The 16,780-nt window shown below is 47.2% G+C and overlaps 1 protein-coding gene across 2 annotated transcripts in view; it reads right to left on the bottom strand.

Moving 5' to 3' along the window:
- Window positions 1-1,113: 1,113 nt before the first annotated feature.
- TOM1L2 (target of myb1 like 2 membrane trafficking protein) overlaps window positions 1,114-16,780 on the bottom strand; it is a 59,414-nt gene continuing 43,747 nt past the window's right edge. Inside the window, exons 13-15 of one of the 2 annotated variants that reach the window (XM_050905760.1) lie at window positions 9,849-9,908; window positions 7,132-7,168; window positions 1,114-6,597 (exon numbers count right to left, since the gene is read on the bottom strand). In XM_050905760.1, the coding sequence (XP_050761717.1) occupies window positions 6,449-6,597; window positions 7,132-7,168; window positions 9,849-9,908 (246 nt within the window). In that variant the 3' untranslated portion in view covers window positions 1,114-6,448. The remainder of the gene's footprint in view (window positions 6,598-7,131; window positions 7,169-9,848; window positions 9,909-16,780) is intronic. The other variant, XM_050905761.1, reaches the window with a different exon arrangement.

The following is a 16,780-nucleotide window of genomic DNA, read 5'->3' as shown; positions in this document are numbered from 1 at the left end:
CAACAGAGCCGGGCCACGAACCTACCCGAATATATCCGACACAGAGCCAGGCACATGATCAGTGCGATGGTAAACAAGGCAGGGCAGAGCTGGATGTAATGCCTGCTAATCTGCAGCTCCAAGGAGGGGAAACCCATCTTTCGAGCTGTTCCACACACACCCCTTCCCCAAAGCAGCTTTTAAACCACAGGCCATTAGTTTTGATCTTCGTGTGCGAGACGGAGGGCACCATCCTGATTAATTGGTTCGTCTTTGGCCGAAGTAACGCCACGTCACTTCTCCGGGGTTCCTAGATGGCTGCTCTTCCTTCTCCTCTGCCCATCACAACCACGGTCGTAAATGAGGTTGTTGGAACAAATTCCTGGCTGATGAGTCAGGAAGTCACCCATTGGGAACATCACCTGCATTGCACCGCACAACAGCTCCTTACCCGTCACTTCCTAGGTCACCAAGGCAGGGGATCCCCAGTTACCCCCGAGGACCACCTGGCAAGCCCTGCAAGGTGGGCAGGTGTCCCACCAAGCGCCACGGTTGTCACCCGTGTGCCTGTCTGATGTCAGCCTCAAAAGATGCGTCAAAGGTTTAGCGGGGAACGAATTCACCAGCAGCGGCAACGCCGTGCACAGCAAGACCCACGTAAAGACACAAAGAGCATCTTCTGCTGGGGACAACCCTTCTCCCGGTGAGAATACCCACACCACTCTCATCTGGAGGAAACCCCAGGATTCCCAAAAGCCTGCGTCGCGTTTTGACACCTCGAGGGGCACGCAAGGGCAGCTGCAGGCCACGCGTGCCTCCCGCGCTCACTCGTACCGTGTGTTCAGGCTGGGCAGTGAAGCAGAGCGAGACACCACCTGAGAGACAGACGGACACCATCCTCCAGGTCACACTAGTAGTGTATTTATTGGAGTATCTCACATGCAGGAACCAAAGTAGAGATGATTTCTGGAGCAAGTTAAACAACGGCAGATTAATACAGTTCTATCGTCCTTAACGTAAACACTTTCTATGTGAATACAGCAACATTTTAGTGTTGGGTTTCTTTGCTTTTTGTGTATTTTGTTTCTCTTTACATAGTCAATCTCTTTAAACAGTTATGTCCCCCTTCTCCCCCTACCCCATTCCCAAACAAAAAAATATCCAATATCTTCAGTAAATAAATATTATCCACTTTTATCTGGAAAGCCTACAGCTGTAATATACAGAGAAGCTATTACACAGGTTACATTTGTAGGGTTAACGATAGCTCATAATAACATGTACAGAATGAGGAGCTCGTACTCATAAAAACACAGAGCAGGGTGGGAAGTTTGGCGTAGGTTTGCCACGGGCTAAAGAGAACCAGCACTGGAGCTCGGCGCCACTCGAAAGCCAGCCGGCTCCCAGCGAAACGCAACCTCCCCTCTCCCCTGGATGGAGGAGCGACCTGGGGCACGGTGCGGGGAGGCTGGGGCTGGCAGCCTGGGGACGGAGCAGGCAGGTACAGCCCGCTCCGGAGGCTGCAGTTTGGGAGGGACGAGTGGAAGGTGCTGCGTGGGCACCAGCAACGCCTCTGGGCGGCTGGCAAGGGGCTTCCTGCCTCCTCTCCTCTGCTGGTGGGCAAGGGCGGGTGGGTGCCCCCAGCAGCTGAAGGGTTACCTCCAAGGCGGCTATAAATCCACTCACTGATTGCCTGCTTCATTATTTCCATAAAAATAACTGTCCTGAGCTGTTTTTTTCCAGGGTAGGCTCCGCAAGCCTTGCGGTTAGCATTTAGGAGGTAAACAATGACTGAGCTGGATGAGGCTGGCCTGGGGATGGAGATAGCACAAGCGGTTTCCACTCCACAGGACTCCCAGCAGCCCCAAGGGACTTGACAACTCAACGGATGAAAAAGACTGTTGAAAATGCTGCTGTGTTTGCTCTCCTGGTCTGCATGTCCTGTCCTCGTGGGTGAAAGGAGGAAAGCATTGAATAGAGAGGAACAGGCACAGGCTGCGTTGGCCGGGGTGCCGGGGGAGCGTGGGCCCAGCTCCTGCGGCAGCTTACGGAGGGGGACCGTCACCCCTGCCCTGGGTCTGAAACCACTGCCCGGATCTGTTCTTCCACCACTGGAGGGAAACATCTCGCCACCACAGCCAGCTCTGCTGAGTCCTCCATTTAAAAGTGGAAACAGCCAATGTATTCCATAAAAAAAAAAGCCGAACGAAGTCAAACGAACGGAAACCCCCACTAAAATCCCTCTTCAGCTTGGAGGTGTAAAAACAACCCTGGAAATGGCGGAGCTGATTTGATCGGCACGTTTCAGGGACGGAGGCTGTGATAATCGAAAGGGGAAAGGTATGTTGGAGGCTCCGTGAGGGTCCCGGTAAGGACCAGTCTCTGCATTTATGCTGTTCCCTTTAAGAGACACCATGCTACGTTTTTATGAGCAATTCTCCTATGAGCCTTACCTACATACTGAACACCCTAAATGTCTGTACAGCACATTGTTATCTATTACACCTGCCAAAGATGCAGCTGAAATCTACACATAACAATTAAAAAACCCGAAAGGATATATTTAAATAGAAACCATTCATTTCTTACATCTCAGCACATGAAGGGTTAACGGAAGAGGTTAAAAAACACACTGGAAAGAAAATATATTGACAAAATAAATATTTTAACCTAGAATAGGGGATGATTAGAACTTACAAAGGACCCCAATAATAATTTAGTGTCATTGAGTGTCAAGCTGTCATTCCTAATATGCCTAGAAAGCGTTGGGATGTTATTTCTCATGGAGAGCGGATCAGGCTGCAGCTCCATCCCTCTTCTCGCAAGCGCCGGAGCCACGCAAGTCCTCTGCCCGCTTGCACAGAGGAAGCACTTAGAGTGAAAGCAAAGGAAGAATAAATCGAGAGGTCGGTCTTCGGAAGTGAAAAGCCCCTTCCCTTTCCCTCAAACAGTTTCCACCGCTCAGGTTTTCTGCAGACCACAAGAGGACGGGGAAGATGGAGAGATCCTGATACAGGACATTAGGGAAGCTCTAGCATAGCTCTTACATTTGTTAAAGAAGGTTCGGGCTAAACCACCCATTCTGCCGCACGCTCTGTCCCCTTCGGTGCTTCCAGCCCCAGCGTGCTGAGCCCGCAAGAGCCCAGCTCTGGTGGCTTCGGGCTCCAAATTTAACTCACGGCTTTTACCAGACCCATCAAGGGTCCCACCAAAAGGACGTTTAGCCGTTGCCCCAGGCTGAGCACACAGCTCCCAAGGCAGGCGTCTCCCGAGGGCTGCCCTACTTCCAGGAAAGCCACCGCTTGTGCCGACGGCACCTGCCACCCCCTGCAAACAGTGCCCTTGCTTTCCAGCGGATAACGCGGGGCGTCAGCGGGGACCACGGAGCGCCTGAGGTTGCAAGCACAGAAGAGAGTCCCTTGAGATCTGCCAACACATGCTCCTTATCTACCCTCAGTCCCAGCCTTCTTCTTTCAGCTCTTTTCCTCCCTGGTCAGAGGGAGCAGTCACTGACAGCTCTGCAAGATTTTCCAGAAAGGGACCAGATTCTCTCTAAAGCAACAACTTGGAAGTCCCAGGGCAGGTTTAGCATGACAGAAAGAAGCAGCGTTAACAGCACACCCCCCCACACACCCCTTTTTGATTAGGGGTGTGGGAAGAAGGGCCAGCAAATCCGCAGCAGTGGGACTCTGCAGGGGGGCTCGGTGACAGCGCTGGTGATACCCTTGTCACTCAGCATCATTTGACAATGTCCCCATGCTTGAGCAATGCGATTATCTCCTCCGGCTTGGCAGGGAAGCTGGATTAACATGCTTAGAATCACCTGATGTGGCCATTTACAGGGTCAATGTGTTTCAAGGATTTAGAAGAGAAAATACACACGCGAAACACCCACGGAGCTTTTTGCATTGACAGGAATACCAACAATTCATTCTGTGCTGGCAAGACTGCTCAGGCAATCACCAGACACTGTCTGAAATCAAATCAGCATCACAACAGAAGCTTCCTCAGGTTTCTGGGAGCTGGTGGCCACATCTGACGTGTTGCAGCAAGGCAGGGTCTGGCAGGAGCTGGCAGCGGGGTGTCTGGCAGGCAGTATCTGAGCATTGGGCTCACCTTGTGTTAAACAGCGAGGGCAGTGAGCGAGAGCAGCAGTGCATACATGCAACCAAGGCAGACTGTCCTGGCACTTTCCATTAGCCACAGAGAAGATGAAATGGAGAGAAACTCTGCAGACTCACATAGAAAGGCTTCAACTGGGGAAAGGGCCAGCAAGCGGGGAGAAGAGGCAGCTTGATCCCCAAGCTATCTCCATCCTTACACTGACTTTCCCCGTCCACTTGCAAGCCATGCTACTTTCTGCACAGCGCAGAGCTGACAGGGAGCAGCGAGCTATGGAGCAGCGACGAGGTGCCAAGTCAGCGCCGGGGGAGTGGCAGGACAGCCTTGCCTGGGCCCAGCTACATACAGAGGGATCCTGGAAGAGGATGCAGGCAGGGCAGGACAGAGAGGAGGATGAGCAGGGACAGCACAGAGTGACATCTGACCTGGGACGGCCTGGAAATCCTGCACTCAACAACACTTCCCTCCAAAGACTAATGTGACTGCTCTCAAAGACCATCAGTGCTGCAATCGGGCCATTTGGTAAAAGGTTTTATGTGTCACAACCTACCAAAGCGTGGCGTACCCTAGAGAGCATGTTACGGGCTGAAATAACTATGCTCAGATAAAAGCTTCTATCACTTTCACATCAGCTGTTTATGGCACAGCTTCTTGGTCTAGAACAACTTCTGAGAGAGCTCGACACGCATCAGCATCCCAAGAAGCTCAGACATGCCAAGTCAGAACAAAGTGGCTGGTTGCCTAAGACAACGAGCGCCCTGAGGAAGAGGGGCTGGAGCACTGCTGCCTGCACGGGCGTTCATCTGATAAAGTGCCTCTCTGTCAGGACAGGAGATTCTCCCTGCCATGCAGCGTTCAGCTCTCTTTGATCCTGCCATCTTGCGCCACTGGCTTCCTACCAAGGAACATGCTGGGGGATGCAGCGATGGCTGGAGCTGCCTGCTCCAGCTCTGCCTGTCAGCCCAGCGAGGCAGGCACACATGCTGCAATCCCTTCTGGCAGCTCCAGGAAGAGCAGCACTCTCGGCCATGCCTCTGGCAAGCAAGGGAATATGCTTGTTTGCACAGAGAGGAGGGAGACTGCAGCCCCGTAGGAGCTGAGGGTTAACAAAGGGCCAGAGGTATCAAAGGACACTCCAAAAATTACAAATAGCACGGCCACAATCATCCAACTCTTTCTCAGGCCCGAACCTAGAAGGAAATGAGGAGTTTCACCTCCAGCACAGGCAGGCATGGCTAAGCCCTCCACGGTAACCATCTCCCTCAGCATTTTCATACAAGCCTCTGTGAGGTTTGCCTCTTTTTCTCACACCTACCACCAAGAACCAGCATGTCTATCCTACCAGGCATGGCAGGGAATCCAGGAACCTCAGTTCACACCCAGTCCATGAGCAAGTCCCATCCATCTGCATGGATGTTATTTACAACAGCTGAGACAAATGCAGAGCTCTACAGTCACTGAAGGAGGAATCTAAGGTAAGGAAAAAATAACCTAGCTATTTTAAAAGGCAAACACACTAGAAAAAATCCTCATGTGAGAATGCTCTCCCAAAGAGCAAAATGCTTCATGCGCTAACGTTACAGCATCCATTTAGCTCAGCGTTTTTCATTCTCGTCAACTGCCAGAGCTACTGGACATGGCCAACAGACTGCTTTCAAATTAGAGCAAGCCCAGATAAAACACAAGGAAAAAAATACCCTGTGAGATTTAGAATATGAAGCGCCGCACAAAGTGGGGAAAAGCGACCACCATATGGTACTGGGAGATCTGTGAGTGGGAGAGTAAAGGATTTTAACTTGTGAAGCACATGTTGAAAGGGGAACAGTTGTTCCTTGCTGTCGAATCCGACACGAAAGCCAATACATTAACATTTTATCTAAAAATAAAGACACACTCCTCCTGAACATTCCAGCTCAGTCAATTACATGCTGATCGACAGAGCAGTCTACTTGGCAGGACCTGCCTACAGAAGAGGACGATCCCTACATAAATTGAAGGGCAAGGCTGCTCTCTCCCCTCTGGGCTTTTGTTTCAACACAGTGTGACGTACTCATGCATTCTAAAGGGGTTTTCAGCATCAAGAGCTGGTTTTGTGCAGCTGGGATAGGAAGGAGGGGATTAAGCGAGTGCTGGAGAATCGTGGTCTGGCAGGAATGGTGTTGGACTTAAATAGAAAGAGTCAGCTTGTGGGGGTGGATGGTTTGGGGAGGGGGGGGGGAAGAGAAGCAATCTATGAAATCGGGGGGAAGGGGGTTGTTGTTAGCCAAGTACTGTGGGAGGACAAAGTGGCTGTACAGCGACATTCGCCTGCAGAGCACGGGGGTGGGAGGGAGGCTAAGGGCAATCTTCACAGTGCAAAGAGGGCATCCTCCGAGCGCTCTTGCTTTTTCCTGCTGGAAGGATTTGTCGGAGGGGTGGGGGCTTCCAGGGGAGGGGACGGCAGATTGGGGACCATCTCCGCCGCTTTGGCTCGCTCTTCTAAAAATTTGTCAAACTCTGCAATGCAAAAAAAGAAGGAAGACAGGTAAGAACTGGGGCTGTACGTTTAGCCCCGGGGACAGAGGTTAGCAGGGTCTGAAATTCCAGCGCCTGGCGTCCTGTCGGGCTGTGTTCGCAGGCACGCATACTTGTACAGCCTGACTTCCTCAGGAAAGGGTACAGAAGTCCTTTGAGACACCCTAGCTCAGGCAGCAGAGGGAATCAAACCCACGCTACGCCATCGGCTGCGACAGAAGCAGGGAAACATCATTCCAAAGGGCTGAGCAGCTTGGGGACGCATTCCTGCTGGCACAAACACAGTGCACAGCCAAGGAAGATGGCAGGAAAGCACTTACAGCCAGGAGGGCTCCTCACACCGTAAATACGAACTTTTTGCTCTGAAATGCTCTCCTCCTGCCTTTCTGAGTGCAGAAGCATTTGCTGGGGAACATCAGGCTGGGAGAAGTCAGCATCTCAGCAGGGATCAAAGCAGATAATTCAGTCGGCGCACTAACCTGAGAACGGCTCATAGCCACAGGCATCTCTGCTTACCTTCACTGGTCACTCCTTCTTCCAGTTCGTCTCCTTTCTGCAATTGGAACAAAAAGGCATGTGAACACACAGGCAGCGCTTCACCTTCACTATTATCCTCTACGTTTAATGCAACTGGACGGTTTCCACCACTTGTTTCCACATGCTAACTATTTGAGCAGGGTGACCTGGGGAAATCGCATGGCTCCCACGTCGGGAGGCCAATGGTGACTGACATTTCACTGCGCAGCAGAGCAAGAGGACAAGCACTAGAGATGCTTCTGAAGATTGCTGGTGGATAGCTCAACTTTCCCCGTTGGACCTGAATGGCAGTCCAGCGCTGTTTCCACTTCAGACAGTAGGCCTGGTCAAAAACTGAGCTGGGTGAGTCACACAAACACTGTACAAGATGCCACCTTTTCTGTCACACAGTCCTGTAAAAAGTCAGGACTGCGATTTGCATTGTGTCTTCAAATAAAACGCACTTTTAGCTGACAAAGGACACATGCCGCAAAATAGTTTGGGGCCAATGTTCCTCCTGTGGGGGTTCATTTTAGATTTCATACAAAAATATAGCAGCTTTCCTGGTGTCCATGCTGTACAAAGACAAGACTAGGGTGGGCTGGATGGAGGATACTGATGGGCAGTTAGCGTCTGTCCATGAGATACAAAGGCTGGGATGCCAGGGGGTCAGTGCATTTCTACCAGCTGTGTGCATTTCAACCTGTGAATTTCCAATGGTGCTTTAATAAGGAAATTAAAAGTCCAAGGATGTGGCATCCTTGTCAATTTATCAGGATGTTAAAGATGGACAAAAATACTACTTGAAAACTTCATGTTGAACCTGCTTTGAAAAAGAAAAGTATTTGTCCATACCCCGGCTTCTCTACCAGGAGAGTGGGAACATACTGATTGGCCTCACAAAGGTTTTTAATGCCTGAGCATTAAAGCCACCTAGCATCTACGAGCTTTCTCCTGCACAGAGGTTTCCAAAGGTACGCACAGCAGCCACTGCTTCACATGCAGAGGTACTGTTTGTTCCAATGTACCCCAAAAAGGGTAAGGAAATAAACAACGATTAGCTAACCTAATCTGTAACTTCCTCAGCTGGGAAGCAGAGAACTGAAATGAAGCATTAACAAAAAAAGGAGAGGGGGAACCCAGAGCGAAAACCAAAAATCCAGTCCAAACTTTCTCAGGGGGCATCTCTGTGCTGCACCCACACATGGTCAGGATGGGGACCCAGGCACCCGGGAGAAGGGAAGCCGGTACAGTCACGGCCACAGCGCGTGTGATCCCCAGGCTTGTTCAGGCATTTACACGGCACTTCTCTGCTTTGCCCTTTTTGAGCAAGACTATCTAGGGGATGACAGATATACACAGCTACCTTGATATCTCTCCCTAAGATCTTCTCTCCTGCTAAGTTAATTTAAATGGCAGAAACAAAAGTTTATTGTTTAAGCAGAGTGGACATGCTACATTTATTGTATTTCTTTAACAAAATGAGGCCAGTTTGTAATTAAATTTGAAAATGACTGCCTGTACGGAGGCCTGAAAAAACTACCTGCAGCTGAAAACCAGTGACATTTCAAAGACAGCTAGTCAGTCTGCCAAATTCGAACACTGAAACCCAGAATCTATTTCAGCACTTCAGGCGGCTTTGGAGAGCAGGAGCATTTTCTCCCTTTCAGTACAGTCAGCTCCTCTGGTGCCGGAGTGGAGGGCTGACGTGCCGGAGCGTGCCTGCAGCACTGCTGCCAGAGCCGGGGAGCGGAGCCTGAACCCCGCAGCTCCCAGCTAGGAACCGAGCAGGCAACAGCAAGGGGCTGGGGGAGACCTTAAGGAGTAGGGAGTTATCTAGGGACAATATCTGAAGTCATAAGAAGTAATGGAAGGAGACGATCCTTAGGGATATGGTTACCACAAGGAAACAGTTCAGTTCACTAAAACCATGTTTAAAAGAACAGTCTGAAACGCAACCCACCACCCGTCCCCAAAATGCACTTGGTTAATTTGAGTCAGATGCTTACATTAAAAAAAAAGACTGGAATAAATGCGTACTAGCTGTACCACTGCTTAAACCAAATGTGCATTGGTACAGCAAAACAAACTCCAGAAGGAAAGAAAAGCTACTTTTAGTTCTGTCTTTTGTTTGTTCGTTTAATAATTACCAGACAATAATCATTTAGGAGAAACTGAAAGTTATAAACATTGAAGAGAGACTGTTATAAATTTTTATTATTACTATTATGAAACACGTCAAGATTGCTTGCCAATTTAACACAGACATCTCGATTTGAAAGGAATCTAAGCCCTGATCCAGCATCTCTTAAAAGCATGCCTCAACGTAAGCATGTACTTAGATCCTGTCAAAGCTAATGCAGCCTTAAACATGTGCTTTAAGTCCGGCGGAGAACACAGGTAAACTTCAGCACATGTTTAAATGCTTTCCTATACGGGGACCAGAAACACACGATTTCTGGAACGCATGCTATTCTGTGATGTTATCATGGAGAAGTGAAAATAAAACAACTCAGAAAAAAAAGTTTTGACTGAATTGCTGAACATGACCCTATCTCCTCCTGCTTAGATATTCCCTTCAAAGGGAAATAAGCTATATGATTTGGAAGTTTCACTGCCTCCCGTTAGGAGAAGTACCAGTAACTCAGCAATGCATTGAAAGTTATCTGTACAAGTGCTATTGCCCATGTGAAAAATGAAAATATAAAGAGTCTCACCAAGTCGGTACTGAGCCACTCCTCAATGTCATCCATGACAGAGGACTGTGCAACAGGGATCTAGGGAGTGCAGCGAGAGAACAGCAAGGCAGGCAAAAACCAAAACACATCCACAATCATGGCCACAGAGCGATGGAAAACGCCAGAAATAAGATTAAAAACAAAACAAAAAACAAAGATGTAAGATGTGCTGGAAAAAAAAGGCAACAAAATATAAATGGCATTTCAAATAAAGAAACACTTGGAAAGGAAATTATGAACAACAAGGCTAAAAAAAACCAAGAGAAAGATTATGGGGAATGACGTGACTTGATGCCAGCGTAAGACGGGTAACTTCTCGACCACATATTAAAACCATCAAGATGGACTGATGATTCTAATCTTGATCGTGAAAAGCTTTTAAGGGTAGAATACTGGATATCAGTTAGGTTTTGAAATGTTAAATTTACACCTTTTATTTTTTAAAATGGGTATTAGCCACAGTGAAGGGTTAGCAAAAAGAGGGGCTCAAAGTCTTTAGGCAACACTCCTAAGAAAACAATTTGATTTTCTCCGCAGGTGGAGGCAGTCAGACCCAGGGTACACAGTCATGTTTCCTTCCAGATCCTCCTCCCACCACACCACCGAGCCTTGGCAAGCCTCGGCACACCAGTTTAAAGCAAAACTGTCCCGGCTCCCTGTCTCTACTCCTCTGCCAAAAGTGACCCTCTCACAGCGGAGGCAGCAGAACCTAATGTGTGCCAGTGCAAAGTGCAAAGTCTCAAAGCTGAAGGTGAGGAGGAGGATGGGGCAGCAGCTCCTGGCGCAGGCAGAGGAGGAGAGCACAGCACGCGTTCCTCTCGGCTCCGGCTCCAGCACCGGCAATGCCTTGCAGTGCTGCAGCAAGGCTCACCGGAGCCTGCCCGTCAGGCCTCCACGGATGGTTTAACAAAAAGGCATGGAAAGTTTGCCTCTCCTCCTGTGATAAAACCACTCACGTTACGCTGTGCGATTGCGACAGGCAGTGCAGACGCAGCACGCTGAGTGCTGAAGTGCAGCTATTTCACAAAGCGCTACAGGCAACTGGGTCAGCCAAGGGAAATTACTGCGCATTAGGTGTAGAATTTCCTGACTTAACTATGCTGCTTAAATATAACAGAGGGCTGCAGAAGTAAACAGGAAAACACCACAATAGATCTGGTAAGGACAATGTGAAAAACACTTGGAAAGCAATGTCAGACACACAGGTTCCAGGCCAGAGCATGGCAGCCGAGCAGTGGAGCTGGCAGGCGAGAGACCTCGCAGTGCTGGAGAGGCTCTCCTAGGAAGAAAAGGTGTCAGGGATTGTCCACAGCTTTGCCTGAAACCTCTCACGGGAAGAAGAACTGAAAGAGGCTCTGCAGATGAATTTGCTGGGAGATGTAGTTTTCTCAGGGACTTCTAGCAGAGGCAGACAGACAGACACTGAATTACAGAAGCAGCAGCACAGGCTGACGCTGTTTAGCAGAGCTCCTCAATAATTTTTTCTTCTAATCAAGTGGGCCTTTGCACTGAGGAGGTCAGTTAAACCCTTGCTTGACGTGAGGTCTGCTGAGGTGGGTTAGTTGTGTCAAAGGACTGGAAATCCAGGGCTCAGTCCAAAGCATCTCCCACCAAGAGAGGCACTGGGAAGATAGCTTGGCTCCAACTCTGCAGGTTGCTGGACAAAGTGCACGTGACAGATCCAAGAAGGGTCAGTGGTGCAAGCTGTCATTTTGCTTTCAGCTAATACATGAAGATCCCAAACAGAAAATAAGTTCCTGCAGTTTCCTTTGGAATGACCAGATTTAGGATAATTGCCCCTTTTTAATTTGCAAGGGAGAGCTGAATCATGCACGTACAACACTAACGCAGTGTGCTGAAGCTGCTTCGAGTTGGTCCAGACGGCCATTAATGAGAGAAGGGCTCTAGACATCTTCCAACACATTCCTTCCCAAGGACAAGTTGCATCTTGTAGCACTGGCTTGTTAGTTTAACAGCTTTGGAAAATACTGGCTTCAGAGATACAAAGCAATGAATTTATTCAGCCTACAGCAACCTAAAGCCTACTGCAGAAGTTTCACTGCTGTCTCTCTCCTGTATTGCTCAACACTGCACACAATAAGTAATGCTTTGGAAGGTATAGCCTTCAGAGCTGTTGGCTAGTTTGCAGCTCAGAAAGGTACTTACCTTTCTTTAAGGATAAGAAAATCTTTATGGAGAGGAGGAGGAAAACAGCAGGGGTTTTTTGCTTTTCTGTGAATAAAATAAGAGCTGTTCTAAAAAGCGTGGTAGTACTGCGGTCCCTGTATTAGGAGGAACAGCAATTCAAATCTTGGTTATCCTGAAAACACAACAGATGACTGAGCAAGTAATGGATTCCTGAGAATCGCAGGACTCTTGAGTTTGCAGGAGTCCTCGAAGAACAGCTCAGCAGTATAGGAGTCTGTGCTGCTGTGTTTTGTAAGATTAAAAAAAAAAAAAAAAAAAAAGAGAAAAAAAGGAATTCTACTTTCAGACAGACCTACTTTATATAACAAACAAACAAAAACCTCAGAAGTGCAATAACACTTCTCGCAGGTCATACATAAGAAGCAGAGCGAGCTGTAAGATAAACATTTGAGCGTGTCAGCCGTTTGCTATTCAGCACTGACCTTTTAAAAAGCTTCCCCCATCTTCCAGCACACTTACAGAAGAGCCAAGGGTTTCTATCTATTGCTCCTTCCATGCTCAAACTTCCAATTTACCTTCCTCAGACTCTGAGCCCCATTTTTGCCAGAAAACATGGGTTAAATGCATCAGCTTTAATTTGTCCAAGAATAAAGAGGGGGGAAACTCTCAAGAGTAACTGGAAGTTTTAAAGTATTTTAACTATAACATTGTACCATTTATGGTACGTAACAATTTATATTTCATTTGAAACTGACCACACACAGAAGTTCATTTTTTGCCAGTCAGTTGTGTATTTGGCAAGTCTCCCCCTTCCAGAAGCCCTAAACTGAAAAATGTGGAGGGGAGTTTCGTTAAAACTAATCCCCTAAAACACAACAGAAGCAATGTAAAAATAAATTAGCTAGTTTACACATTAAAAAAGACAACAGTTTCTGGAAACAAACAGCAGTGGCAGCCACAGACTACATGAAAATGGCTCCAGGATGGGATACTGTCTTGTTAATACTTTGATTATGCAAACATACACGGTCTAGTGAAGCTCTCAGTCTTGGCAAGACAGCTCCCTAGATAGTCAGTGTTGGCTGCAAGAGCTGTTTTTATAACGATGCTGTGATTTCTTTTTTAAAAGTCTATACTCAAAGTAAATGGAAATTAAGTCACAAAATATTTTTGGGTACTTTAAGTAACTGGCTTTAATTAAAAGTTGGGCTTATTGTTCAAATTCCTTTTTTTCTTTAGTCTTTGGAAAATCCTACAAATGGGATCATCTCAACAGTCCTGAAAGGGAAATGGAAAAGGAGGGCTGGGAGAACAAAAGCGAGCGTTCAGTCCCACAAAACCCACAGGAACCTGGAATTCAAGTTCGTAAGTTAGATTGTGTTGGTGTTCTCACTAGCAATCAAAAGCCAAAGAGTATTGCCAATATATTTCCTCAGAAGTCATAAAATCCAATATTCTACCCTTAAAACGACAGTTTAAGGTTATTATTATCACATTTTATTTCTATTAAAAATGATCCCACTGGAAAAGAAGCAGGTATGAAATGACAATTCAGGTCTCTAGGTGAGCTCATTAATGCTTTTAAAATGTTTAACAAGGTTCATGCTAATTGTTGCTAGACTACTGTCTTGTAGTAGCTTAGTTAATTCGACTTCTTTCTAGATGTTTAACAAAGCTGACACCAATACTTGGTTAGCTGCTATTCACTCCCCCCCGTTAGTTAGCAATAGTAAAGAAAGGTCTGTCATTCCTACGGTGGCAGAACAAGAGCACCAAGATGTACACTAGCAGTCTACTCCAGCTTACTACTACAGTCTTACCATCTATTTAAAGCTGTTGTGATCTTGAAATAGCTTCCTGGCCCCAATATTAGAACATGTAACTTTTAGACTTTAGAATTAGAACATTTGACTTTACATGTAAGGATTGAATTAGCTACTTGATTACTTGTAACTGTGTTTACACATCGCATAGACGGGGAAGGCAAGAGCTTAGGTGCAGTATGTTCCCCAACACAGCCTGTTGTGCCCATACAACAACCAGCCAATCTGGATCGGACAGGCATGTCCAGACAGCGAAAGCCTTCCTTCACGTGGGGTACCCCATTGTCCTTGTAGAGTGCTCCGTTAAATGCCATGGCTGGACAGGTAATGAAACCCACGTCGTCTTCAGAACAAGGGAACACGCCTGCTTGCCTTCAAAAGGGAGAGGGGTCCTACCACACAGAAGAAATGAGATCTTCACACGTTTATTTCTCAGTTTGCCCACAATTCAAGCACTTTAGTCTCCAAGAAGATGATGTATTTCAACAGTCTCATGTTACCCAAGTAATTTCCACATCTTAGATCCTATCTCTCTATTGAAGGCATACATAGCAGCATCCCACTTTGTTACTAATTTACATGAAACCTTTGTTGAGATGTTGTTATCTTTACTCACATATCTTTACTATGGAGAGGAATCTCCTCTCTAGCCAGGCATGCTGCTAGTGGTCAAGATGCCATGCTGAAAGCGGTTCGTATCACCTTCTGTGAATTCTGGTTCAGTTTCATTCTTCCCCTGCCACTGTCCCAAATAACGTCTGTCCTGACGTGGTGGCTTAAGCAACACCTGCTTCTCACTTTTGTAACAAATACCCATTTGGCATGTGAGTGGGGTGACAGATTATTCTAACAAATGAATATATTCATGCAAATCTCAAGAGCTGCCCAAATTCATGAGAAGGGAACGGGAATTACCTGCACTAAAACGTGGTGGCCTTATGCTAAAGTCTGCGCCTAAGAGCTGCTGATACAGATCCCTGTATGAGACCTGCATGGCCTAGCCTGCAAACACCCAGACCTTACACTGCAAACAGATCTGGTACTGGCACAGCTCAGCTAACATCCCTAAGTCATGTTTGAACCCGGAACATTTTCTGCAGATATCATTTTGTCTAGTTTTGTAGGCATAGCTGGAAGGGATAAAGGTGTGGTTTGTGTCTCCATGGTCCTGGCATCACCTTGCCAGCAGAACTGAGCTGTAGATTAAGCTGAAACAGAAACAACGCTGCCAAATTCACTGGAAGAGTGCACACGGAGCCCTGAATGAGTCTCCCTCTGCAAAGGTGCGTTGGTGAACCGGGATGCACAGAAATGGAGTGGGAAGAACTCAACCCTAAGCTTAAACGTATCGCAGTTTGGAAAGAACAACATCAGGTCACGAGGGATGTGAGTACCACTCTGGCAGCTGGAGAATACCCTTTCAGTGGTCTCAGTGTTGTACAGGCACAGGTAATGGCAATGTCAGCTCACCCCTCTTTTCCCCTTCATCTCAAAAGTACAAAAAGTTACCAAAGAATGTGCACATCAAGTTCATACCTGGGATGCTAGTTATTCCACTGGTATTGCAAATGCTACAAAGTCGTATTAATAAATACAGTTAAGAACTACAGCCAGTTAAGAGAGAAACGGAGTTAATGATTAGTTTAGTTTTATTTTAGGTATTTCTCTCTCATACTTAGCATACAAACAAGGTGACAGGCTTGTAAGATCCGCGATTGGCTGGACAGCCAGACCCGCTTCCCTCCCCAAATCCGTATGCCTCCATGAATGCTGCAGTATCCTTTTTCCAGACTGAATAACCACAAGCCAATGAACAAATATTGTGTTTGTTTTTTTAATAAAGCAGTGGTGTGAGTGGTGTGAACAGCAGGGGTGCCGATTTTATGCTTCCCTGCTCTTGTAAACAGTGGAAAGGCAAAGAAGAGGAACTAACTCAATCACTGGATTATTCATTATGGATGAACATCTAACAGTGGCATAGTACATCTCTGGCTGCAACGGAGCCACCGAACAGCAAGAGCCTCTGTGAACCACAGTCAACAGCATCAGAGGCAAAGCAAGCGCTGCTCACTTTACGGCTTTTCCCTCTCATGTTACGAGCTGTAACAAGCACTGAAATAAACTCTGGCTCCCAAGGATAGGTACCTACAGCTGGGCTTACCCACGTGTGCTAGCAGGCACAGAGCTGCCTTTGGGTGCTTGCACGAGCAGGCAAATACGACTGTATATACGCACGTGTCCAATCACTGTGCATGCACCAGCCATGCAAACTTCTGACAAATTCACAAGCTGGCCCTCAGAAATAATCTGGATTAGCCCTAATCCAGTCTTGAAGAATAAATGCAAAGTGTTTCACAGGGTTGGTGCACTTCGATATTGCACACTCTGGATTTTCTCAACCTTAAACTCTCTGGGACGTTTCTCTTTTTAAGCACTAGGCAGCTTAGTCTGGGACATTCAAGGATCTTCCCGGACTGAGGCATTCCTGCTCCATGGGCCTCCTGATGCCCAGCCCCACACGCTGCACTGCAAGCACACCCCAGCCCAAAGGGAATTCTGCACTGCACCTTTCTGAACTCCGGTGCAGTCAGGACTGTCTCAGAAGGACTTTGTACAGTTAGGTCACATTATTGGTACTAATCTCAGACACTTAAAGTGATGGATTACGTCGTCCAAAAATACAAAATTGGTCTTGGAACTTGGCTTTAAGGCATAGCTGAGGCTATTTTTTACCTACCTCTGACTTCTGCATTTAAAGCAGGCTTTTGAACTTCTCTCTGCAAGCATGTTGATGAAGGACAACTTCAAACAAGGTCAAAATGTGCACAGATTCAGTGATCTTCAGAAGCTTGATTTTATCAGAGCACTGGCATCACTAGACATGGGAATTAAATCCTTAAAGCCAGAAACACTAGACAGACTTTGGAGTCTGAATCCTAA

This window comes from Gymnogyps californianus, chromosome 15 (assembly GCF_018139145.2).
Source record: "Gymnogyps californianus isolate 813 chromosome 15, ASM1813914v2, whole genome shotgun sequence".
NCBI lineage: Eukaryota > Metazoa > Chordata > Aves > Accipitriformes > Cathartidae > Gymnogyps > Gymnogyps californianus.
Note: the sequence above shows the minus strand (reverse complement) of the source record. Positions and strands in the feature narration are given on the sequence as shown.